We start from the raw sequence: 27,980 nt of genomic DNA on the forward strand, positions 1-27,980 counted from the left end.
AGGGACAACACGCCTGGAAATTCCTGGGCCATGGATGGATCCAAAGGCTATGTAATCCTCAAGTTGTCCTGACCCACCTGCCGAGCCTCTGTAGCCATGGACCATGTTGGGAAGGAAATGGAAATCAGCAGTGCTCCCCAGAATTTTTTTCTGTATATGTGAGTAACTACCTTCTTTTTATCTTATTCTTATTCTTCTCCTCTCTCTTTTGGTCTTGAGAAGCAATCATATAGATGGGTTGATTAAAAAAACCTCACAGTAAAATATTGTCTAATGACGTCATTTTCTAACTCCTTTTTGAGATATATAGGGAATTTTTTGTAATTAACACTGGTGTTAAGGGGGAGAGGGGTGGTATTAGTTTTTATTCATGTTTAGTCCAAATTTCCAATCTATTTTTAGAAAAGGGATTCTTTATTTTGTTAAACCATTTCTTCTCCAGATTCCTGGTTTTCCCTGTGAAGAAAATATATGCTAATTTCATAACTATGTCTTTGCGCTCTTCTTCTAAATATTCTAAATCCTTTGACCTATAATCCCTTCAATAATATACTTTAATTGGTTTGCTATATAGTATAATTTTAAGTTTGATATTCCCAGACTTCTCTTCTTTTGTATTTTATACAGTTTTTCTTTGTTTATTCTAGCTCTTTTATTCCTTTTACAGAAGGTGTTTAACATATTCTGCCAATTTATAATTTCTCCTGCTGAGATTTTCATAGGTAGCATCCTAAAGAAAGAGTTTATTTTGGGTAGTGTTTTATTTTTTGTGTTGTCGAAGGCTTTCATGGCCGGAATGACAGGGTTGTTGTGTCTTTTCCGGGCTGTCTGGCCATGATCCAGAAGCATTCTCTCCTGACGTTTCACCCATATCTATGGCAGGCATCCTCAGATGTTGTGTTTCATTTTTATTAATACTATTCTACCAAACCATGATCATTTGAGCTTGGCAAATTTAGCCAGAGTATCCTTGACATTTTTCCTTAATCTGATTACATTATCTCCTTCTAGATTGCCAATTTCCTTAGATATATTGATTCCTAGATATATTTTGACTTCTTTATTTTTATTCTAAACACTCTCCCTTCTCTTAATCTCTCTTTTTTTAGTATAATGAAATAATAAGATTGTGTCATCCACAAACAAACATATCTTATATCTTTCCTCCCTATCCCTTTTATATTTTTATGCTCTTGTATCATATTTGCTAACATTTCTATAACTATTGTGAATAGGGTAGGTGAAAGGGGGCATTCCTGTTTTGTCCCTCAAGTTAGTTTTATTTTTCCTGTAAGGCCATCATTTACTTGTATTTCCGAAAAGTTAGTCGAGTATAGCTTCTCAATCAGTTCTCTAAATCTCTCTCCTAATACGATTTTTTCTAGAATTTTTTAAAGTCCCGGCCATGAAACAATCAAATGCCTTAAGTATATCTAGGGCCAGTATCCCTGCTTTTGCATTTTTTTCTCAATTGTGTGAATTACGTTTAGTCCTCTTCCCACTAGGTTTGACATTTATCTTCCAGTTAGTTAGGAAAGTCTTAGGGTGTATCTACGTTGCCATGGCTCAGTGCTTGAGAATCCTGGGATTTCTAGTTTGAAAAGGTCTTTAGTCTTTTCTGCCAAAAAGCTATAAATCCCAGGGGTCCATGACAGTTGAAGTGGTGTTACTAAAATAGATTCAGACCTTAAACACTTTCTAGTCTTACAATCATATATCATTTCAACTTTTATTTTAAAATTTTATTTTTATTTTTATTTTAAGTTTTAAAATTATCTTTTAATTTAATTTATTAGTTACATTAGAAAAAGAAACATGATCACTGTGAAAATAAAAAAGGATTCATACTTTGGTTTGGAACCATACTTTGCAACCATTGGTTTTAAGTCTTGGATGTTTTTATCTGAAACAGTATTTTATTTATAGGGTGGGGAGAATTACCAGAGACTTAAACTTTCCTCTTGGCCTCGTGTAGTTAAAAGTAGATGTCACAATGCATACTGGCAGGGATGTAGCCAGAAAAAAAATTCAGGGGCAGGGGGGTTGAATTTTTTTTTTTTTTAGCGAATCATGAAGAGTAGTTTCATAAAGCAAAGTAATTTTGAAATCAGGCTCCATGGATAAACTTCAGTGGACACTCAAGACAGATAAACTTCAGTGGATATTCATAGGAATTTGGTTAACCAGTTAAAATTCATGAATAAACCAGATTTTAAAAAAACCTGAAAATATGACCATTTGGAGTGAGCAATCCATAAGACTGGATTATCCTTGGGGTCAGGAATGTTGACCCAGGTGAGACTGGGAATGTTTGTCACAGGTATGTATCTGCCTCAGCTAATACCCTGAACAGTTGTTCCCCTGTCTAGTACGTTATCCAGTTTTAAATCTCAAATAGTGATTAGGTCACATAAAGTGGCACTTATTTCATCCAACTTCAGGATTGCTCATCAGTACACATACTATATCTGTAATACATATTCGAGCTCTTTAGTTTTGGCTTTCAGTAAAAATTCACCTACAGAGTTTAATGGCTTCCAAGCTCTGTTCCAGAATAAGCACCATTAAAAAACGGCATTAATAATACTCATAAATAGGTACAGGTGGATCCCTTATCCAGAATTCCCAAATCCAAACTACTCAAGTCCAAAATTGACCACATAGGTGGCTGAGATACTGACACATTTGTTTTCTGGTGGATCCATGTTCACAAACTTAGTTACACACTCAAAACGATTAAAAATATTGTGTATAAAGGCTATATAAGGTACATGTGAAACATATCTGAATTTTGTGTTTAGACTTGGGTCTCACTTCCAAGACATCTCATCATGTTTATGCAGTCATTCAAAAAATAAATAAATCTGAAATCCAAAACACTTCTGGTCCCAAAATTTGCATATAAGGGATATTCAAACTGTAATTGAATAGGACAGTCTGTGGTGTGTATGTGTAAAGGGACCGGGGTGATCATGAGTCCAGTAACCATATCAACCATGACTCTAGAATCTTCATTGATGACATCACTGTGTTGTAAGTTGGAGGTTGCCTCAACTGACTAGGACTGTCAGTTGTTTCCAGTCCTCTCGAGTGGAGCAACTCCCCTTGCGGCTCTTAGAGCAGTCAGGTCCCAGCGCCTTTTTTCGAGTGTGTCTTCAGCTCCTAATTTCGGAGCATATATTTCAGACGATATTATTGAGTTTCTTTTTAACTTGATAATATTTGGTTTTGGAAAATCCAGATTCGATCATTGTAAGGTCAGTAAACCCAGCTGTTGTTGAATTCTTTGTGATATGGCTTGGGACCCTGAAATGCCCATACTGGAAAGGGACAGAATAAAGTAAGACAGCAATGGGAAATCTAATGAATGGTTAACAATAAGAATGTTCAGTTGGCCCTCTGCATTTCTGGGTTTAACTCTTGTGGATTTGACTGTTTGAGTATTTTATGAAATTGTCTAGGTTCTCAGACACAGCTCTACAGTTAACATGCCAGAAAATGACCTTAAAGTCATGCTGGAGTTGCTAGGGATTCGTAAAGGGAAGACTTCTCCTGGCACTTTGAAGTCCTCCAGTGCAAGTCTAGGATCGGCTTCCAGTCGAGGTTGACCCTAGAGTAGCCCTGGCAGACCTAGAGCAGCGTTTCTCAACCTGGGGATCGGGACCCCTGGGGGGGGTCACGATGGGGGTGTCAGAGGGGTCGCCAAATACCAGTATTTTCTGTTGGTCATAGGGATTGTGTGTGGGAAGTTTGGCCCAATTCTATCAGTGGGGTTCAAGGGGTTCTTTGATTGTAGGTGAACTATAAATCCCGGCAACTACAACTCCCAAATGTCAAAGTCTAATTTCCCCAAACTCCACCATTTGGGCATATTAAGTGTTTGGTCCAGATCCATCATTGTTTGAGTCCACAGTGCCCTCTGGATGCAGGTGAAACTCCCAAACTCAAGGTCAATGCTCACCAAACCCTTCCAGTATTTTCTGTTGGTCGTGGGAGTTCTGTGTGCCAAGTTTGGATCAGTTCCATCATTGGTGGAGTTTCGAATGCTCTTTGATTGCAGCTGAACTATAAATCCCAGTAACCACAATTCCCAAATGACAAAATCACCCCCCCCCCAACCCCGCCAGTATTCAAATTAGGGCATATCGAGTATTTGTGCCAAATTTGGTCCAGTGAATGACAATACATTCTGTATATCAGATATTGACATTATGATTCATAACAGTAGCAAAATGACAGGAAGTAGCAATGAAAATAATTTTATGGTTGGGGGGTCACCACAACATGAGGAACTGTATTAAGAGGCATTAGGAAGATTGAGAACCACTGACCTAGAGATTATTAGAGAGGTGTTGCCTTAAGTAAAAGTCATGAATGTTTTAATTCACAGTTTTCCCATTTTCACTGGTTTGCTGCACTCCCAAACCTAATGGAAATGGAGGTCCTACTGTATATACAAGGATTCTGAAACTAGTGTAACTTTTGTTTATGTATTTAGAACATTTGGCTTATTTAGACTTGATCACTGTACACAACTCATGCCTCATCACACTAGAGCATGAATCCACTTTAAATTTGGTTTCTGCCTCGTACAGAATTCTGGGGTTTGTAGTTTGGTGAAATCCAAGACCTGTCTGGCTGAGCTATTTAGAGCCCCCTCCCTAAAGTGGATTTAAAGTGCATCAAAGCTCTAGTGTGACACAATCCTTAGGGGCATCCAAATGAATTTTTTGGGGTGGGGGCTAGCATAATTAAGCCTGGTAGCTGTGCCCTTGCCCTTGTTCTGTGTGCCAGCTGTGCATGTGGCATCCGCAAGAAGGATCTCTCTGTACTGATCAGTGCCAATCCATATTCCTCATTGTGTGGAAAAGCTCTGTATATGAATGCCTTTTGGGATTGAGGCCCCTTACCACATATCTTGAACAAGCAACTGATGGAGGTATCTGGTCTGTGAGTACATTGTTACATCAGTTAGTTGGCTTTTCAATACTTTCCTATTTCCTTACATACAAAATTTAAGTGTGTGGAAGTTACGTTTAACTTTGGAAGCTTGGTGAAACTTGGGAAGTGGCTTTTAAGATCTAATAGTTATGGTTAAGTTGAAGGCCAAACATTCATTTGGGAAAATGAATTATTTCTCATTTCTGAAATGTAACTAATACATTTATCTTCAATTTTTTTTAAAAAAACCCAACCTCCTCTCAAGCCAATGTTGAGATATGCCTTCTTCATCAAATCCCCATTCTGAAAATAATAATAATAAAGTTAAATTTGAATTGAAAGAGGAGTGATATAGAATCATAACGTTGGTATAGTCCCGAGAAGTAGCAGTAAACAGGCTTACTTCTTCCTCAATATGACATCGTTTCAAAAAATTGAAACATGGCTATCATGTCCCCGCTTAGCCTTCCCTTCTTCAGGCTAGATAATATACCCAGATCCCTAAACCGCTCCTCATAGAGCTTAGTTTCCATACCTTTTAAACCATTTTGGCTTACCTTTTCTGAACACGTTCTAGTTTATTAGTTTTTGGTAAGTTGCAATAGCTAATAAACATAGTCTTATCTTTATTACTGGGGGAAATGAACAAATTATAAGAAATGTGATTTCCACCATGTTATTTGAAAGCTATGTTCGGTTCCTAAAGTATGATCAATGCACAGTTGGCCCTCTCCATTTACAAGCTTGACCTTTGTGGATTTGGCTATTCACAGATTGGATTAAAATATCTTCTCTGGGGATCTCAAGGTCCTCAGATGAGATTCTGTAGCCATCTTCCAGCAGAAGTTGACAATACAGTTATGCTGGACGATCTAAAAATTCACTTTCTACCACCAAATACAATCTAAAAATTGATCTGTGGGAAAAATATAAACACCAGTGTTTTGCTCAGTAGTGCTGGAGATCTAGCTTCCTTCCTGCTTTTCTTTGGATGTCACCTTCCTGAGGGCGTTTCTGCACAAGCGTGTAATGCAGATTGGGACTGGCATGAAAAACACCGGGTTCATGCCTCATTGTGGCCCAACATTGTGGTGATGGGTAGGAGAGAAGACTGTTCTGTTTAGGCACGTAAAAATCAGTGTGTGTGTGTGAACTGTAAAATGCAAAGCATGAAGCGGAATGGTTGAGGCATTGGTTGAGCTAGCTGAGCCTGGGAATTTTGGCAACAGGTAGGTTTTGAGTGAGCTCCTTCTTAGTCACATAGTGAGGGATCAAGAAGAAGGGCTTCAGCATAGCAGACATGTCCATTGTTTCTCGAGGGAAATAGGGGTGGGAGCGGGTTGAAAGGGGAAGCCAACCCATATCTCCAGGATGCCTGAGCCCAAGGAGCACAGGATGACCATGCTGATCAGGATCTCTCACATTTGCAGCTTCCTTGGAAGGAAAACATGCTGCGTCGCAGCGAAAGATTGGCGGCCCTCCCGCCTATTTCCTATAGAGAGACCGGCGTAAGGAGGTACCTAAGATAAGTCATTACCGTATATATATTACCGTATATAAGCCGACCCGAATATAAGCCGAGTCACCTAATTTTACCACAAAAACCGGGAAAACTTATTTACTCGAGTATAAGACGAGGGTGGGAAATGCAGCAGCTATGGGTCAAATTCAAAAATAAAAATAGATATTAATAAAATTGCATTATTTGAGGCATCAGTAAGTTAAATGTTTTTGAATATTTATATAAAACTGTAATTTAAGATAATAAGACTTTAATAAGATAAGATAATAAGATAATACCTATATACTCAAGTATAAGCCGACCTGAATAGAAGCTGGCCAGGACTCTCACTTGAGTATAAGCCGACGGGAGCTTTTTCAGCCCTAAAAAGGGCTGAAAAACTAGGTTTATACTCAAGTATATACAGTACATAGTTTTCTGTAAAACAATACAATTGAGAACCACGTATGTGGGGCTGATCGGGGTAAATTGTGATAAGGAAATATGATGTATATATTCAGTTTTCTCATATTCATTTACTCTATTATTCTAAGTGTCATATTTTAACTTACTTACATAGAGTATAATCAAGAACTATCAAGCCTTGTTCTTTGGTTTGGTATTATGATATGGCCTAAGGGCTAATCAATAAAAAGTATTATTATTATTATTATTATTATTATTATTAGTATTATTAATGTATGTACAATCTAACTGTTTGTAATGTCATTTTAGACATTTGTACAACTTCAGTTTATGGATTTTTTTTTGAGAAGAGTTGAGGTACACCACTTACACTGATCTGTGTATGACTCGGATTTTTTTAATCATTTTTTTTACTGAACCTTTTGAACTATTACATAGAAGGTGGGTAGCGTCTGTGTTTCTCAAAGGGATGGAAATGGCAAGTCATCAATCATATATCATTCCACCTTCTTTGAGGCCCCTGGGCAAAATCCTCTTAGTAAAACCCTGCTGTTCCCGAGTCTCTCATGGCATCATCTCCCCCTTCCCTCCTCCTCCTCCTCCTGGAATTCAGAACTCCCAAATCCAAAACTGTCCTCATGTTTTGACTGAGATATGGCTGCCTTTGCTTTCTGATGAGTAGAGTGTACACAAACTATTTCATGCATAAAATTATTAAAATTACGTGAAGATTACTTTCAGATTGTGTGTATAAGGTGTACTTGAACCATAAATGAATTTCCTGTTCCTATTTGGGTCTCACCTCCAAGGTATCTCATTATGTACATATATGCAACAATCTAGAATCCCATACAAGTCTGGTCACAAGCATTTTGGATCAGGGATACTACACCTGTCCTGAGTTTCCTTTTCAGAGCTTTGAAATGCTTGAACAAAAGCTCTCTGAAGGTTTAGATACTCTTACTGCCTATTACAGGGAAAACCAGCTGATCCCTAATCCATCTAAAATGCAAACGTGTGCTTTTCACCTTAAGAACAGATAAGCATCTCAAGCGCTGTGGATTACCTGGGAAGGAATCCCACTGGAGGATTGCAGCACACCAAAATACTTGCCCTGGACCGTAGCCTGACTTCCAAGAAGCACTGCTTGACTATCAAGCAAAAAGTGGGCGCTAGAAATAACATTGGACGAAAGCTGACTCGTACAGCCTGGGGATCACAACCAGACACAGTGAAGACATCTGCCCTTGTGCTTTGCTACTCTGCAGCTGAATATGCATGCCCAGTGTGGAACACATCTTAACATGTTAAAACAGTGGATGTGGCTCTTAATGAGACATGCCGTATTATTACAGGATGTCTACACCCTACACCACTGGAGAAATTATACTGTTTAGCCAGCATTGCACCACCTGATATCCACCAGGAAGTAGCAGCCAGCAATGAAAGGACCAAGGCATTGACATCTCCGGCCATTCCCTGTTCGGGTATCAACCAGCACGCCAATGCCTTAAATCAAGAAATAGTTTTCTAAGATCTACAGAGATACTCAGATGAATACCTCAGCAAGTGAGAGTCCAAAAGTGGCAGGCTAAAACCCGGAACCTCAATCAGTGGCTGATGCTGGACGAGAGACTCCCTCCTGGGCACACAGAAGACTGGGAGACTTGGAAGGCGCAGAACAGACTCCGCTCTGGCATCATGAGATGCAGAGGCAACCTTAAGAAATGGGGTTACCAAGTGGGGTCCCCGACATGTGAGTGTGGAGAAGAGCCACAGACCACCTACTACAATGCAGTCTGAGCCCTGCCACGTGCACAATGGAGGACCTTATTACAGCAACACCAGAAACATTCCCAAGTGGCCAGCTACTGGACAAAGGACATTTAGTATAATGCCAAGTTGTTGTTGTTTTGTTTTTAACTTTGTTTGTGTATTCAAATACTTTACAACTGGTACCCTTGGTTTGCTTCTGACACGATCAAATAAATAAAGCACCTCCCATTGTCCTCTGTCCGAAAGGCCAGGCCTGGAGAGCTCTGGTGGGCGGCCTGGGCAGCTGGGCCTTGTTTGGCCGACAGGCTCTGGTCCAGTCTGCTGCCTCTTGTGTTTCCAGATCTCAGGGCCATGCTCTAGCTCTTCACAAGTCAGCACTGGATAGGAGGTGGGGGTTCAAAGGCTCCCATTTTTGTGCTATTAATTGTGAACAAGAATATTTCTTTCCTTTTAAAAACAAAAACAAAATAAAACAAGAAATCTAGGCTGCTCACAAAACTTTCTTCAATTTGCAGACTTTAATTGATTCCTGTTTCCTAATGTCAGTCTTGTTTTGGTGCATTTTTCTGCTATGTTTCTTTTATTGTTAAATGTTCCCTATTCGGACTCCCTGTGTAGGTGATAAGAAAACAATCCTGCCTGGATCTGAATACAGCTTCTTTAGATACAATTTTTGTCTTTTAAATATATATATATATTGAGACATGCACAGACAACTATGGGGAAGGAGAAAGGGACAAGTGAAAGAAAAAAACAAAAAGACAAGAAAAAAACACACAAAACATGTTGTATATAAAATGAATTTCATCTACTTTACGGTGTTATGTTACATTTCACACATATCTCTACTATATTTTTTATTATTTCTTCAAACATTCCTTTGCTTTGTCTCTAGTACTTCTGGGACAATAATTTTCCTCCCATCTCTTTGATTATTCAAATTACTATTTTAAGATTTTCCTTTTTAAAATATTCTTTGAACAAATACCAATCTGTTTGTGTTTTTACTTTTTCCTGGTTTAGTGATCTCAAATAAGTCAGTCTGTCCATATTCATAATGTCCATCATTTTCAAAAGCCAATGCTCCATTGCTGGTGCTTCTTTTTCTCTCCAGAGTTTGGCATATACAATCCTTGCTGCCATTACTATATAACTGAATAGTATTTCCTTTTTTATCTTTTTCTATATCTAGTATTCCTAGAAGAAAGAATTTAGGTTCCATTTTAATCTTTATCTGCAAAACTTTTTGAATCCTCGGGTGTATTTCCCTCCCGTATGCCTTCTCACAAGGCCACCAAGCGTGAGAAAACGTACCCTCTTGCTCTCCACATTTTCAACATTTATTAGATACATTTTTATAGCATTTTGACAGTTTTTGTGGGGTGCTATACCGCCTATAGAACATTTTAAACCAATTTTCTTTCCAGTCTGAGGCATACGTATATTTTGTCTTACAATTCCACATTTTCTCCCATTCTTCTAATTTTATGGGTGACCCTATGTTTGTGGCCCATTTCCCCATACAGTCCTTGATTTGCTCAGTTGCCCATTCTAACAGTCTTTTATAAATTTTTGTGATAATTTTCTTTTCCATCACTATAACTTTATCCCAAAAGGAATCTTTTTCCGCAAAGCCAAACTTCTTATCCTTGTTAAACTATTCTTTCATCTGAAAGTATTGGAGCCATGTTATATTCTTAAATTTTTGCGTAATTTCTTCTTGCTTTCTTAATTCATAGTTACCTTTTTCTTTTATTAGAATATCTCTGTATGTAGGCCAATCTCTCCTCCCAATTCTCTCCTTTGACAAGCCTCTATCGGAGGTATCCGTAGAGGAGTTTTAGAATATAGCCTTTCTTTATACGTTTATCATGTTTTTATTAAAGACAATCGAATAAAGTGGTTCCCAAATTTTTTTCCACCTTCCTTCTCTCGTACCATAAATAGGAATGCCATCCCATTCTTAGGTCCGAGCCCTCTGGTAATAAGGTTTTGGGTTTTTAAAGTGTTGTCCAGTCTTTTGTCCACATTAAACAGCATGCATCATGATATAATTGAAAATCTGGTAGCCTTAGTCCACCTCTTTTCTTTTCATCAATCAAATTGGTCCGTTTAATTCTTGATTTCTTTCCTGCCCAGATAAATTTTGATAAGTCTTTATTCCAATTTTTAAATATTTGTGTATTTCTAATTATAGGAAGGGTTTGAAAAAGGAATAACATCCTTGGTAGAATGTTAATCAGAGCAATTCTCCCCAACAGTGATAGGTTCAGATATTTCCAGTTTTCTAGTTCTTTCTTTATCTCAAACCATTTTTCTTTGTAATTGTTTTTTGAAAGTTGAGTTTTTTTTTGCTGTTATTATAAGCCCTAAGTATTTTATCTTGTTCACTACTTGTATGCCAGCTAAGTCTGCCAGTTCTTCCTGTCTTTTTTCATCATGTTTTTTGTTAACAACATTGTTTTTTTTTGGGGGGGGGGGGGGGGTTTAATCCCGAGAGTTTCCCAAATTCTTCGATCTTATCTATCCAGCCTCTTATTTTTAGAATTGGGTCTTCGACCATGCATATCAAATCATCGGCAAAAGCCCTAATTTTGTAATTCTCTTTTCTTATTTTTGCTCCTTTTAATGTTGGGTCATTAAGCCATTTAAGCCATTTTACAGGAAAAGACTCTCTTTCTGTGAGTCAAAGGGGTTTCTAGCCTTTATTACACACACATAATGACTCTGGAGTTGCCCAAGTTTCCTTCAGTGAGGCATTGCTGGGAACATGTGCATGGAAGAGCCTATTTCCCAAAATTTTACAGGACTTCTTCCCACTATTGGGAGACATACGGGAATGAGCTTTTCATTTCTCTTTGTTTAAAAAGGAAACAGAATTTACTAACCCCCACCGCACATGTTCGCCTTCTCCTGCTTGTACTTCAATCATCTGTTTGTTTTGCCATCTCTTAAAATAATGCAGACTCCTCCCACCACTTCCCCGTCTTCTTTTTTTAAAGGAAAATTTCAGAATTGCAGAAACCCTGTATCTATTCCTTTAAAAATAAAACTTTTGAATGACTAATTAGTATAAATTTAACATTGTGCCATTTCAACATTAAAAGCCATTATTTAGAAAAGGAATTGCCATAACATTTCAAATCATCTGCTTTAACCTGGGGTTGATTTCGAAGCATCTTTTAAATAATTGCGTTTCCAAATACTTTAGAAACAGGCTCAAACAGGGAACCCACAAAAATATCTTGCTTGGGCTCCATGTTTCAATTAAATAGAAATGCTTAGAAAAACACAGTGAGATGCCACATACATGTGGCAAAGCAACCAAGTGTGGTCAAGATGGCCAAAGTGTGGTCAAAGTGTTTGTAAAGTGTTCATTGTTTTGTGTTCTGTTTCACTGTAAGTTGTTAATGTATGTAAATAAAAATTATTTTAAAAAGAAAAAAAGATGGCCAAAGTTATTAATGCAGACGAACCCATGAGTTAGGAGAAGTTGCAGCAGTTTGCTTTTGCCTGAACCTATTGCAAAGGGCAAGATTGCACCCTCCTCTTCTCTCCGTTTCTCTCCATGGAGATTGTGGAGTCCAAACTACTTTTAGACTTTGAAGTCAGTTGGCAGCAACTGAAGCCAACCAAAAAGGAAAAGGGTCAATGGGAGGAGGAGAGAGAAACTGGGCTATTTTAAAAGCAGAGGAAAAAGTGGGGTGACAAGAGGATGATTTGGAACTGTCTCTGCAAAATCAGGACAGCTGGCGGGAATGGAAAGGGAAGCAGAAAAACAGCTTGAAGTTCTTTTGAGTGTACAAACCAGGTTCTTCTTTTTTCAGGGTCTTCAAAAAGATCAATAGAAAAAGGCATGCATTTACTACTGAAAGAGCTTTCGAAGACCGTGCCATGGACAGCATCCCCTGCTGTAGTAAGTGTATGTTTGCTGGCCTTGGGATGAAGTTGCCCCTTCAACTTGCCCATTCAAATCTTCAGCAAGGTTTGCTTTTCTGTAATTGGCAGCTAGTGGGGTGGTAGATGGTGGCTCCTATGTCACTTGGAGGGAGAACCCACTCTGGGTCTAATCCCAACTTTAAAAGATATACCAAATCTATTTGGCCTTTTAAATAATGGATTTAATTTTATCTACTTTTAAAACATCTTAATAATAGCTGTCGGTTTTCTATAAATCTAAAAATAAACAAATATACTTTTCCAAGTATTTTTCCTGGGCCTTAAGTTTGCAAGCTGTTGGGTACTCTCATGATAAGCCCCTTTATTTCAAATGAGTCTTAGCAGGATTACCCAGAAATGCATGGCAGGAAGATAGGGATACTCAAGTAGCAGAAAAAGGAGGATAATGTGAAATTTCCTGTTGAAATAGATTTTAGAAGGATGTTTGAGAAGCCTGTCTTTGGGTTCATGGCTAATAGGGAATGTTGTTGGCTGATTCCAACTTTGTTTCTAACCTCAGATCAAAGAGCTTTTGAAACCCAAAAATGCCAAAGGTGCAGGGATAAAAAAGCCACATTATCACATTGTGGACTCTGAATATCTGCCTCTTTCAGGAGTAATTTCCATGAACAGTGAGTAACAAATCTTTTGTTTTTGCAGCCCCCACTTGGACCGCACCACGAAGACGTCAGAGGAAGACTCTCTGGGTGGGGCTGATCTTCCTGGCATTCCTTTTTGGGATTTCCTTAAGTAAGTTCCATAAAGATCCAGTCTAAACATACATAGCCTTGTTTTATTTATTTAATCTTGAGAAGATTTATATTAAGATATTCCCACATCCACCACATGTGGTAGAACGTGCCTTCTTGCACTCCAAGATTTTGCTCTGCATATTTTTATAAAAAGATCCCAATTTATGTGGTGTGGTATACCATCTGAAGAACATTTTATGCCAGTTCTCTTTAAGGTCTGATGCATAGGTAAATTTCAAATTCTGATTCCACATATGTTCCCACTCTTCAAATTTGTTTGGGTGGCCTATGTTTGCTGCCCATTTTATCGTGGGGTCCTTTACTTGTTCCAGCTCAGTAGACCATTCCAATAATTTTGTAAATCTTGGTAATCCCTTTTTTCCATTGAAATTAATTTGTCCCAAAAGGATGCTTTGTCTTCAAAGCCTATTCTCTTTTCCTTATTGTAATATTCTTTGAGTTGTATAATTGGTTAATTTCTTCTTTCTTCAATAGTTATACTCCTTTCTGTTTTATCCAAATTTCTCTATATGTCAGCTATTTTGTCCATCCTAGCAGCCTCCTCTGTCCTGCTTCCATGGATGAGAGCCAAAGCGATGTTTTCGTATAGAATCTTTGCTTATATCTTTCCCATATTTTGATTCAGGCCGATCTTATAAAATGGTTTCCAAAGTTTTTCTCAGTTTTAGTTTTCCCGTACCACATATAAGAATGCCAGCCAATTCTTAAATCGAATCTTTCCAGCGTTAAAATTTTCTCTCTTTTCAATGTAATCCAGTCTTTAATCCAAATTCGGACACGTGCTTCATAATACAATTTTAGGTTTGGGAAACCCAAACCCCCTCTCCTTTTCCAGTCTGTCAAATTGACAAATTTAATTCTAGGTTTCTTGCCCTGCCATACAAATTAACTTTCTTAAGCTCATTATGAATATTAATGGTCCGAGACACACAGTAATGATATTGCTACAATGCTGAAAACTTCAAGGTACCTGCTGAACCTAGCTTGTGATTTGGATGCTCCATAGTCAGCCATGAAATTAAGCCAGATTTCTCCAAATCAGTTGAACGCTGGGGATGTTGATGACTGTGCAGGAAGTGAGGGAGCAGCATGCTTTTCTGGTCTGAGTGTTGGACTATGACCGGGAGACCAGAGTTCAATTCACTGAGTAGCCCTGAAAATCTGTCGGGAGTGCTTGGGCAAATCACATACTCCCAGCTCAGAAAACCCTATGATAGAGTTGCCTTAATGCCACTTAGGTCAGAAATGACTTTAAAGAAAATAACAATAATAACAGACATTAAACATTATAATATGCAGTAAACAAGTATATCTTGTACAGCGACAGTGTGAGTTCTGCGGCCAAAAATATTTCCAGGTCTCCAGGCTTCAGAAAACAAAAAGTATAACATTCTGCTAAATAGCCTTCATAAGAAATATATTCAAATCTATGGACACATGAATTCTGTGTCCATGGATTCAAACCACTCACAACTTGAAAATATTGTTTTAAAATCTCAAAAGTAAATTTTACCATTGTATGTAGGGAACACCATTTCAATAAACCATTGCATGTGCTGACATGAATTTTGAAATTCACAGGGGATGTACATTTTCTCTTCCTTTTTTTTTTTTTTAAAGAGAACACTCTTTATTCTTTGAAATTTCCTTCAAGAATAAATCAATGGGGCCTCTTCTTGATAGGCCTCATGCTGCAAGTAAGGCATGCCACTTGTCCAAAGGCCCCCTGCGGAGGATGTATTTCACTCTGCAACCATCAGGGATGAGGTGCTTTTCAGGCACCATTTCCTCAAACTTGTCAGCATTGAATCTGACGAAGCCCCATTTCTTGGAAATATGGATCTTTTGATGTCCAGGGAACTTTAACTTGGCTCTGGACAGGATTTTGATAACATGTTCCTTGTTCTGCACTTTGGTACGAATGGTCATGATGACCTGGCCAATGTGGGTATGAGCTATAGTCTCCTGCATCTTGCCAAAGGCTCCACGCATCCCAGTCTAAAGCCTATCAGCTCCAGCACGGAACAACATCTTTCTTTAGCTGTTTACACACATACACACACACAGAAAGAGAGAGAGAGAGACAGACAGACAGACAGCTACTGGCTTCTAAATCAGAGGGACAGTGAATCCACTGCAGGTTTGAAATCAGCTCTACAAGGTGATGCTTCAAGGGCCCGCAGTATGTGGATTTTTGATTAATTCATAGTCACTAACACAGTTCCTCTTTCCTTCTAGGATTCATTCTCAGCGCCAGGCTTTTTGCAGAGAAGGAAAAAGGCAATACTGTCAAGACTTTTCTAGACCCTCCAGTTCAGGAAAAGACAGCACCTGTGAGGTAAAGGGATTACCCAGTTTATGCGTGGTCACCTTTGTGGGTTGCGGTGAGGAGACTTACTAAAATGGCAAATTTAAATTGTTTGATCTCTCACAAGCTTCCCTCTACTTAACTTTTGCATAATTTGAGCACTGGAGAAAATAAAGGGCTGTAACTGATGGGTGTTCCTGCAAAGGATTGTTACCTTGACGTGGTGCTGGAGCTTGGGTGCCTTGTTGATTCCATGAGCTAAACCGTGAAGGGACACCCAAGACGGGAAGGTCATGGCAGAGAGGTCAGACCAATGCTACTGGGGTCAAAATGCTACTGGGGAGGAACAGAGGATAAGTTCAACTAGCCCCAGATGTGATGATACAGTTAGCTCAAAGCCGAAGGGAAGGCTAACAGCCGACAGTGCTGGAGGTGAACAACGAATGAGATGTTCTAAAGATCAACACACTATAGGAACCTAGAATGTAAGATCTATGAGCCAGGGCAAATTGGATGTGGTTATTGATGAGGTGTCAAGGTTAAAGATAGACAATCTGGGAGTCAGTGAATTGAAATGGACTGGAATGGGCCACTTCACAGCAGATGACCACTAGATGTACTATTGTGGACAAGAGGAACACCGAAGAAACGAAGTAGCCTTCATAATTAATAATAACGTTGCTAAAGTAGTGCTTGGATACAACCCAAAAAAGGATAGAATGGTCTCAATTCAAGTTCAATGTAAGCCGTTTAACATCACAGTGATTCAAATATACCCCCCAATCACAGCTGCTGAAGAAGCAGAAGTAGATCACTTCTATGAGGATCTGCAGCAACTACCGGAAAATACACCAAAAAGAGACATTATTTTCATTGCAGGAGATTGGAATGCTAAGGTGGGCAGTCAAATGACAACCGGGATCACAGGCAAGCATTGTTTGGGACAACAAAATGAAGTGGGATGTAGATTAATAGAATTTTGTCAGGAAAACTCACTGTGCATAACAAACACTCACTTCCAACAACCTAAAAGACTGACTACAGATTGACTACATCCTTCTTAGCCAAAGGTGGTGGACATTCATCCAGTCGGTGAAAACAAGACCTGGAGCTGATTGTAGTTCAGAAAATGAACTTCCTATTGCACAATTTTGAATCAGATTAAAGAGATTAGGGAAAACACTGAGACCAGTTAGATATGATCTCACAAATATTCCTAGTGAATATGCAGTGGAGGTGAAGAATCGATTTCAGGGACTAGATTTAATAAATAGAGTCCCAGAAGAACTATGGACAGAAGTTTGCAACAAGATTATGAAAATCCAAGATTACGGCAACCAGGCTGATTGATGACTGGCAGATAGGGGGAGAAAAATTGGAGGCAGTGACACTTTGTATTTTTAGTTGCAAACATTACTGTAGATGCAGACTGCAACCAGGAAATCAGAAGACGTTTACTTCTTGGGAGGAGAGCAATAACCAACCTTGATAAAATAGTGAAGAGTTGAGACATCACACTGGCAACGAAGGTCCGCATAGTTAAAGCAATGGTATTCCCTGTAGTAACCTATGGATGTGAGAGCTGGACCATAAGGAAGGCTGAGCCTGAGCAAAGGAAGATAGATGCTTTTGAACTTTGGTGCTGGAGGAAAATCCTGAGAGTGCCTTGGACCGCAAGAAGATCCAACCAGTCCATCCTCCAGGAAATAATGCCCGGCTGCTCAAATGACGCAGAGCTACTTCTGACTGGGCTCCATTGGAGTTGGGTATACAGAGGAGTTGGGTTTACACTGACCTCTCTCATAGAAGAAGCTGGGGAGGAAGCGGGAGGAAGCCAAGGACAGCACAGAAATGTCATGGGATGGGATCCCACAGTCACCGACAGTATGGGGACAAAGCTTTACGCTGCCCCATGGATTCCCCCTCTTTTCTTCGGCTTCTTGACCTCCATGTGATGTGGTCTTTAATATTCCCTATGATGTCCCTGTTGCTTTTTTATAGCAATATTTAGTTTTGGTTGCATAGGCATTCAGTTATGCCAGCCTTCCTTTGGAAAGCTCAGGAGGAATTTCCCTAATTGTGAACATGTTTTTGTCTAGGCCTAAGGATGGTATGTTGACTATTTTCACTGTCTATCATTTTGATCCAGGCAAGAAAATGAAGGCGTAAAGAAAAATCTGGAAAAGGCAATGGTTGCTTTCCTTCCACGAAGGCCTGAACTTGACTCTCCTCCCGATAACACTGAAAATATCCATGCAAATATAAGAGCAGGAATGGTAAGAACATAAAGTTGATGATGTGCTTTACTTTCTCTCTTTCCAATGTAAACGCATCTAGAATGGCTATTTTAGTGTCCACAGTCATATGTTTCTGTAGAACTACAGAGCGCCAACTCTATAATCTTGACAGTCTGTGGTTTCCTCACTTTGGGCCCTTTCCCATTGCACAACGGTAGTGCTACCGTGGTTCCCCAAAAATAAGACAGTGTCTTATATTAATTTTTGCTCCCAAAGATGCACTAGGTCTTATTTTCGGGGGATGTCTTATTTTTCAATGAAGAAGAATTCACATTTATTGTTGAATAAAAAAAAACATTTATTATATACTGTACAGCAGTTCTCATCACAAACCAGCATAATCAGACAAACTATGAATCCTATCAAGAATTTCTTGGTACTACCATTATTTCAATGTACAACAATCGATGGTATGTACATTTACCAATCCTGCATGCTCTAGTGTTCTGTTTGGCGGGCATTCTTCCAAACAAAAACTTTGCTAGGTCTTACTTTCAGGGGTGGTCTTATATTTAGCAATTCAGCAAAATCTCTAGTAGGTCTTATTTTCAGGGGGTGTCTTATTTTTGGGGAAACAGGGTATGATGATCCCTCTTTGACTGCCATGGCAGCCACCTATGGGGTCCTGGGATTCAGACTTTGGTCAGAAGCACCAGCGGAGCTCCCTGGCTGAGGACTGCAGGTGTCCCTCCCTGAGTTGCAGATCCCAGGATACTAAGGATCTTGCTATGGCAGTTAAAGTGGGACCATAGCACTAAAAGAGAGTGAAAGAGCTCCAAACGGAGAAAGAGCCCCTAAGCAATATGTTTAAGCTTCCCTATAATAACTATTTAGTAAGACTGCCAATCTTTCAAGGAATGACTGAGAAAATGTTTTTGAAAGTAGACTACCGAACTTCTCTTTGAAACCACTATCATCAGCCCAAATGGCAGAAGAATAATTTTACTGAGACATATTTATCTTGCTTGCACAGAAATGTTTATGAAAAGAATAAAAATGCCTTGGAATTCATAAGAAAGCAGGGAATGCACAGATCTATGTCTGTTACACAGATTACACTGGCGTTCCTAGTCAATCAGGAACCATAAACAATCAAGGATCACAAGATGAACACTTTGGAATGTATTTTATGTGACTTAATATTTGCATCCATTTTGTTCTGGATCCATTTACTCCATGGGAGGATACAATGGAAGTTGATCTGCATTATGAAACTGCATTATATAACAGTGTAGATGGGGCTTTGGAAAGCCTCTTCAAGGTTCAGATTGAAACCCACTCCCTTCAGAACCTGCTGGTTAGAGTCTACATAGTTCAGTCCAAACTATATTGGCCCCAAGGATGGTCACTTCACCCTCTGTGATGCCATCATCATTGCCAGCCAGCGCCTGTCAATCACAGGTGCCCAGTCCTGGCATCAGCATCATGGCCCACAAGACTGGGAGAAGGAAGGAGCCAGTCCTCCTCCTTTTTCCTGATGGCACGGTCCCCTCTATGGATGCTAGATCCACCCATTCCCCCAGTGCTGATCAGGGCAGGGAAAGGGTGACTGATGGTGCCAAGTTTGGTCCAGATCCATCATTGTTTGAGTCCACAGTGCCCTCTGGATGCAGGTGAAACTCCCAAACTCAAGGTCAATGCTCACCAAACCCTTCCAGTATTTTCTGTTGGTCGTGGGAGTTCTGTGTGCCAAGTTTGGATCAGTTCCATCATTGGTGGAGTTTCGAATGCTCTTTGATTGTAGCTGAACTATAAATCCCAGTAACCACAATTCCCAAATGACAAAATCACCCCCCCCCCCAACCCCGCCAGTATTCAAATTAGGGCATATCGAGTATTTGTGCCAAATTTGGTCCAGTGAATGACAATACATTCTGTATATCAGATATTGACATTATGATTCATAACAGTAGCAAAATGACAGGAAGTAGCAATGAAAATAATTTTATGGTTGGGGGGTCACCACAACACGAGGAACTGTATTAAGAGGCATTAGGAAGATTGAGAACCACTGACCTAGAGATTATTAGAGAGGTGTTGCCTTAAGTAAAAGTCATGAATGTTTTAATTCACAGTTTTCCCATTTTCACTAGTTTGCTGCACTCCCAAACCTAATGGAAATGGAGGTCCTACTGTATATACAAGGATTCTGAAACTCGTGTAACTTTTGTTTATGTATTTAGAACATTTGGCTTATTTAGACTTGATCACTGTACACAACTCATGCCTCATCACACTAGAGCATGAATCCACTTTAAATTTGGTTTCTGCCTCGAACAGAATTGTGGGGTTTGTAGTTTGGTGAAATCCAAGACCTATCTGGCTGAGCTATTTAGAGCCCCCTCCCTAAAGTAGATTTAAAGTGGATTTAAAGTGCATCAAAGCTCTAGTGTGACACGATCCTTAGGGGCATCCAAATGAATTTTTTTGGGTGGGGGCTAGCATAATTAAGCCTGGTAGCTGTACCCTTGCCCTTGTTCTGTGTGCCAGCTGTGCATGTGGCATCCGCAAGAAGGATCTCTCTGTACTGATCAGTGCCAATCCGTATTCCTCATTGTGTGGAAAAGCTCTGTATATGAATGCCTTTTGGGATTGAGGCCCCTTACCACATATCTTGAACAAGCAACTGATGGAGGTATCTGGTCTGTGAGTACATTGTTACATCAGTTAGTTGGCTTTTCAATACTTTCCTATTTCCTTACATACAAAATTTAAGTGTGTGGAAGTTACGTTTAACTTTGGAAGCTTGGTGAAACTTGGGAAGTGGCTTTTAAGATCTAATAGTTATGGTTAAGTTGAAGGCCAAACATTCATTTGGGAAAATGAATTATTTCTCATTTCTGAAATGTAACTAATACATTTATCTTCAATTTTTTAAAAAAAAAACCCAACCTCCTCTCAAGCCAATGTTGAGATATGCCTTCTTCATCAAATCCCCATTCTGAAAATAATAATAATAAAGTTAAATTTGAATTGAAAGAGGAGTGATATAGAATCATAACGTTGGTATAGTCCCGAGAAGTAGCAGTAAACAGGCTTACTTCTTCCTCAATATGACATCGTTTCAAAAAATTGAAACATGGCTATCATGTCCCCGCTTAGCCTTCCCTTCTTCAGGCTAGATAATATACCCAGATCCCTAAACCGCTCCTCATAGAGCTTAGTTTCCATACCTTTTAAACCATTTTGGCTTACCTTTTCTGAACACGTTCTAGTTTATTAGTTTTTGGTAAGTTGCAATAGCTAATAAACATAGTCTTATCTTTATTACTGGGGGAAATGAACAAATTATAAGAAATGTGATTTCCACCATGTTATTTGAAAGCTATGTTCGGTTCCTAAAGTATGATCAATGCACAGTTGGCCCTCTCCATTTACAAGCTTGACCTTTGTGGATTTGGCTATTCACAGATTGGATTAAAATATCTTCTCTGGGGATCTCAAGGTCCTCAGATGAGATTCTGTAGCCATCTTCCAGCAGAAGTTGACAATACAGTTATGCTGGACGATCTAAAAATTCACTTTCTACCACCAAATACAATCTAAAAATTGATCTGTGGGAAAAATATAAACACCAGTGTTTTGCTCAGTAGTGCTGGAGATCTAGCTTCCTTCCTGCTTTTCTTTGGATGTCACCTTCCTGAGGGCGTTTCTGCACAAGCGTGTAATGCAGATTGGGACTGGCATGAAAAACACCGGGTTCATGCCTCATTGTGGCCCAACATTGTGGTGATGGGTAGGAGAGAAGACTGTTCTGTTTAGGCACGTAAAAATCAGTGTGTGTGTGTGAACTGTAAAATGCAAAGCATGAAGCGGAATGGTTGAGGCATTGGTTGAGCTAGCTGAGCCTGGGAATTTTGGCAACAGGTAGGTTTTGAGTGAGCTCCTTCTTAGTCACATAGTGAGGGATCAAGAAGAAGGGCTTCAGCATAGCAGACATGTCCATTGTTTCTCGAGGGAAATAGGGGTGGGAGCGGGTTGAAAGGGGAAGCCAACCCATATCTCCAGGATGCCTGAGCCCAAGGAGCACAGGATGACCATGCTGATCAGGATCTCTCACATTTGCAGCTTCCTTGGAAGGAAAACATGCTGCGTCGCAGCGAAAGATTGGCGGCCCTCCCGCCTATTTCCTATAGAGAGACCGGCGTAAGGAGGTACCTAAGATAAGTCATTACCGTATATATATTACCGTATATAAGCCGACCCGAATATAAGCCGAGTCACCTAATTTTACCACAAAAACCGGGAAAACTTATTGACTCGAGTATAAGACGAGGGTGGGAAATGCAGCAGCTATGGGTCAAATTCAAAAATAAAAATAGATATTAATAAAATTGCATTATTTGAGGCATCAGTAAGTTAAATGTTTTTGAATATTTATATAAAACTGTAATTTAAGATAATAAGACTTTAATAAGATAAGATAATAAGATAATACCTATATACTCAAGTATAAGCCGACCTGAATAGAAGCTGGCCAGGACTCTCACTTGAGTATAAGCCGACGGGAGCTTTTTCAGCCCTAAAAAGGGCTGAAAAACTAGGTTTATACTCAAGTATATACAGTACATAGTTTTCTGTAAAACAATACAATTGAGAACCACGTATGTGGGGCTGATCGGGGTAAATTGTGATAAGGAAATATGATGTATATATTCAGTTTTCTCATATTCATTTACTCTATTATTCTAAGTGTCATATTTTAACTTACTTACATAGAGTATAATCAAGAACTATCAAGCCTTGTTCTTTGGTTTGGTATTATGATATGGCCTAAGGGCTAATCAATAAAAAGTATTATTATTATTATTATTATTATTATTATTATTAGTATTATTAATGTATGTACAATCTAACTGTTTGTAATGTCATACCAGCATAATCAGACAAACTATGAATCCTATCAAGAATTTCTTGGTACTACCATTATTTCAATGTACAACAATCGATGGTATGTACATTTACCAATCCTGCATGCTCTAGTGTTCTGTTTGGCGGGCATTCTTCCAAACAAAAACTTTGCTAGGTCTTACTTTCAGGGGTGGTCTTATATTTAGCAATTCAGCAAAATCTCTAGTAGGTCTTATTTTCAGGGGGTGTCTTATTTTTGGGGAAACAGGGTATGATGATCCCTCTTTGACTGCCATGGCAGCCACCTATGGGGTCCTGGGATTCAGACTTTGGTCAGAAGCACCAGCGGAGCTCCCTGGCTGAGGACTGCAGGTGTCCCTCCCTGAGTTGCAGATCCCAGGATACTAAGGATCTTGCTATGGCAGTTAAAGTGGGACCATAGCACTAAAAGAGAGTGAAAGAGCTCCAAACGGAGAAAGAGCCCCTAAGCAATATGTTTAAGCTTCCCTATAATAACTATTTAGTAAGACTGCCAATCTTTCAAGGAATGACTGAGAAAATGTTTTTGAAAGTAGACTACCGAACTTCTCTTTGAAACCACTATCATCAGCCCAAATGGCAGAAGAATAATTTTACTGAGACATATTTATCTTGCTTGCACAGAAATGTTTATGAAAAGAATAAAAATGCCTTGGAATTCATAAGAAAGCAGGGAATGCACAGATCTATGTCTGTTACACAGATTACACTGGCGTTCCTAGTCAATCAGGAACCATAAACAATCAAGGATCACAAGATGAACACTTTGGAATGTATTTTATGTGACTTAATATTTGCATCCATTTTGTTCTGGATCCATTTACTCCATGGGAGGATACAATGGAAGTTGATCTGCATTATGAAACTGCATTATATAACAGTGTAGATGGGGCTTTGGAAAGCCTCTTTAAGGTTCAGATTGAAACCCACTCCCTTCAGAACCTGCTGGTTAGAGTCTACATAGTTCAGTCCGAACTATATTGGCCCCAAGGATGGTCACTTCACCCTCTGTGATGCCATCATCATTGCCAGCCAGCGCCTGTCAATCACAGGTGCCCAGTCCTGGCATCAGCATCATGGCCCACAAGACTGGGAGAAGGAAGGAGCCAGTCCTCCTCCTTTTTCCTGATGGCACGGTCCCCTCTATGGATGCTAGATCCACCCATTCCCCCAGTGCTGATCAGGGCAGGGAAAGGGTGACTGATGGTGATTGATGGTGGAGTGTCCTCTAGAGACAGTGCCATGTTCCAATTTAGAATCAGAGAATCATAGAATCATAGAATCGTAGAGTTGGAAGAGACCTCATGGGCCATCCAGTCCAACCCCCTGCCAAGAAGCAGGAAATCGCATTCAAACCACCCCCGACAGATGGCCATCCAGCCTCTGCTTAAAAGCCTCCAAAGAAGGAGCCTCCACCACACTCCAGGGGAGAGAGTTCCACTGCCGAACAGCCCTCACAGTGAGGAAGTTCTTCCTGATGTTCAGGTGGAATCTCCTTTCCTGTAGTTTGAAGCCATTGTTCCGTGTCCTAGTCTGCAGGGCAGCAGAAAACAAGCTTGTTCCCTCCTCCCTATGACTTCCCCTCACATATTTGTACATGGCTATCATGTCTCCTCTCAGCCTTCTCTTCTGCAGGCTAAACATGCCCAGTTCTTTAAGCCGCTCCTCATAGGGCTTGTTCTCCAGACCCTTAATCATTTTAGTCTCTCTCCTCTGGACGCTTTCCAGCTTCTCAACATCTCCCTTCAATTGTGGTGCCCAGAATTGGACACAGTATTCCAGGTGTGGTTTGACCTCGGCAGAATAGAGGGGGAGCATGACTTCCCTGGATCTAGATGCTATACCCCTATTTAGGCCTAATCCTGCTTTCTTCACTGTCCCGAAGCTGTGTGATCCTCCCCCGACATTGACTAATGCAGGTCAAAGCCAAATTAATATTTACTCTACAATGCTCACTGGGAGTGGAGAAATGTCATGAGGACAACCATGATTCAGCGGACAGAATTCCCCAGCCAAAGTGTGTTGTCCAGAAGGGCTAGTGAAGGGGTGGAGTTCAGGGACAGAAGCATCCTTTCCTTCCTCTGTCTGTTTCGCTTTGAAGTTGGGTGCAGCATAGAGGAAAGATAAAACATATATTCCCTGTGCACAGTGTTTACTAGCATATACTGTCACTAGGACTTGACTAACAGCAACTTTGTCTTTTGGCAATAGAGTGACATCTTCCAATCAAAAGAAGCCAACAATGATTTTCCTTTAAGTAAGTTGAGGAAGCATTTCATTTGGAATGAATTCCATCTTCTTTCCTTTCTCTGTTTTAGGGGGTGTCCGTACATAGGCCTGTAGCGAGGGGGGGGGGGTTTAGGGGTTCAACCCCCCCCCCCCGAAATTTTTCAGGTTAAAAAAAACCCTGGTTTACTCATGAATTTTAACTGGTTAACCAAATCCCCATGCTAAGTCTATGAGACGTAAAACATTAAGAGTCCCTCCAGGCACTATCTCAAGCAGATATTGACAGGTCTGAACCTGGGGGGTGGATGGGTCAGGGGTTCCACCCCCCCCCCCTGAAATTTTCAAAACCCCTCCCGAAATTTTTTTCTAGCTACGGCCCTGTCCGTACAGCATTCCTGCAGCAATGAGATTCCCCTTTAATCGCCATGGTCCCATCACATAGAATAACAGCATCTGTTGTTTGGGTAGGCACTTAGGGCGCTGTAGCCTGTTCCTCTAGCAGGGAATTTAAGGCCTTTGCTAGATTCCCAATTCCCAGGATTACACGTGATGGAAGCCATGGCAACTAAAGCGATTGTCAGATGCTCTAATTCTGCAATGTAGACAGATCCTTGCTTTGCTTTGTGCAATGATCCAGATCCAACCTGATTTTGAAAACCATGCAGGGACAACCCTAACATTACCTGGTTGGGGGACCACCAAGGAATACCACGTACTCTAGGCTGTGTTTCAGAGGAGGTCAGTCACTAGCAAAATAAGCTCTAAGGACTGGTTACTTAAAACTGTATGGAATCACTGGAAGTGAAGGAGCATCCACATGATTCCCCAGTCCATCTTTCCCTCTTACACTGAAGCAGACAGAATTCCTCTCTGGAAAATGCAAAAGCTGGAGCACTCAGCATTCCAGTATTTTTTTTTTCGTGTCAGGAGCAACCAGAGTTGCTTCTGGAGTGAGAGAATTGGCCGTCTGCAAGGACGTTGCCCAGGGAACGCCCGGATGTTTTGATGTTTTACCATCCTTGTGGGAGGCTTCTCTCATGTCCCCGCATGGAGCTGGAGCTGATAGTCCACGCTCTCCCCAGGTGGGCTTCAAACCTGGCAGCCTTCAGGTCAGCAACCCAACCTTCAAGTCACAAGGCTTTTATCCCCTAGGCCACCAGAGGCTCCATATTCCAGTATTGAACAGAATAGAGAGATCATTATAATGATCTAGAGCAGGAGTCATACGCCCGGCTATTATTTAGGGCTCTTTGAGCAGTGCGACCTAGATATATCAAAACTCCTTAAGTGTTTAGTTAGGAGCCTTTCACCCTGGGTTGTCTCCTACTAATTCTGGAGAGGAAAATTTCTCTAACATTGTACCTTAATATCTACAGAAACCTACAATGAATGCAAATTGTGGATAGGTTTCAACAGAAGAAGGTCAAGAATAATGCTTTTGCGGGTAGGGATCCTTCAATATTTACATTGATATTTTTCTCTCCCCCCTAGGACCCTCCTTTCCCTCTCTAAATTTTTCCCTGTGAGTTCCAGGCCTGTTGCCTCCAGTTGGCAATTTTCTGAATCAAGAAGTTGCCTGGAGCTGTCAAAGACTGGGTTTCACAGGCAAATCTGGAAAACTATGGGTTGCCCAGGTGAACATTGGACAGAAGAGTGCCACTGTTTGTCCCCACACGCTGTGATGAACAGGGGCACCAGGTGGGTGGGTGCTCTTTTGGGCCTGACAAAGGGGGGCACGGAAAGACCCGGGAAGGCCGTCCCTTGCCAGTCAGGAAATCTGTTTGGTTCACTATGTTCTGTGTTCACTGCAAAGCAAACTGTCACGTTTGCACAAAAGATGTGTATATTTTATAACCCCCCTTTTTTGTACAAAACATACGTTTTCACCCAACCCTGGTCTTTTTGTGTGTGTGCAGAATTTTTGTTTGCGCAACACCCTCCATTTTCCGGAGGGGGTGTGTGTTATTGGAAGAAAACCACACCTTTCATGCAAATCAACCACATTTGAGATGTACTTCTGTGCAGAGGAATGTCTCAAAATACATTGTGCCCATACTAAACAGAATGATCCTTTTTGTGTTGTCCTTCCGTTTAGATTTTGCAACCTATTTTTGACTAGGAAAGGAGCACTGTCAGAAAGTATGCACAACCTTTCCCTATCTTCCTTAGCACAATGGATCTTGATGAACCAGGTTTTGAGATTAACAAGTCATAGTCCATATCGAAACAGCGTTTTCTGAATTGCCCAGTCTTGCTTCCCTTTTTAGTTACACAGTGTTTGTTTTTCAGACGGATAAGAGACCTCAAGGTTTTGAGTCTCTGGACGCCTCGCAGGGATCGGCGGTAATGAAGGTGACTTCCATCAAGAGGGTGGGTAGTGCTCCGCAGAGCTTCGTATATACGAGGAACTCCCTTCTTTCCATTCAATTCTTATTTCTTCTTCTCATTTCATCTTTTATAATGATATGAAACAAGTTGTTTTATGAGAGAGTATCTTTTTGGGCACTGATTGGGCACTCTCTCTTTTTATTTTCAGGAATCCGGTTTAAAAGAACAAAAACACATTCAATTCAACATAAAAAGAGTCCGGAACAAAAAATTTAAGTGCGTCTGCACAATTATTGTTCATGATTAGCTTTCTATTTTTATTTTGTAAATAGCTTTTATTGTACTTTTTAAAATTAACTTATATAAAACATGGGGATAGGGAAGGGGAAGGGGAAAGGTAGTGTGTGTGTGTGTGGGGGGGGTTTCTAGGGAGAGGGGAGGACGGGGGGCAGGGTTTGAATTGAGTAGGGGAGTGTTTAGGTAAAAAAGGGGATATAGAGATAATTGTATTTACAAAAATTAAAGTTTTACATAATTATCAAAGAGTCTCTAGTCAGTTTGTTTTATTTGTC

At 40.1% G+C, this 27,980-nt stretch overlaps 1 protein-coding gene across 1 annotated transcript; it reads left to right on the forward strand.

Annotated features, from left to right (window-relative positions):
- Positions 1-27,980, forward strand: LOC103280169 (uncharacterized). The gene is made up of 10 exons (XM_062962855.1): positions 1-158; positions 6,372-6,457; positions 12,472-12,560; positions 13,244-13,333; positions 15,595-15,694; positions 17,814-17,940; positions 25,063-25,108; positions 26,457-26,524; positions 27,370-27,450; positions 27,617-27,980. The coding sequence occupies exons 2-10, from the start codon at positions 6,390-6,392 to the stop codon at positions 27,713-27,715; spliced, it is 768 nt and encodes a 255-aa protein (XP_062818925.1). The 5' UTR covers positions 1-158; positions 6,372-6,389; the 3' UTR covers positions 27,716-27,980.

The sequence above is a fragment of the Anolis carolinensis genome, chromosome 1 (genome assembly GCF_035594765.1).
Source record: "Anolis carolinensis isolate JA03-04 chromosome 1, rAnoCar3.1.pri, whole genome shotgun sequence".
Classification (NCBI taxonomy): domain Eukaryota; kingdom Metazoa; phylum Chordata; class Lepidosauria; order Squamata; family Dactyloidae; genus Anolis; species Anolis carolinensis.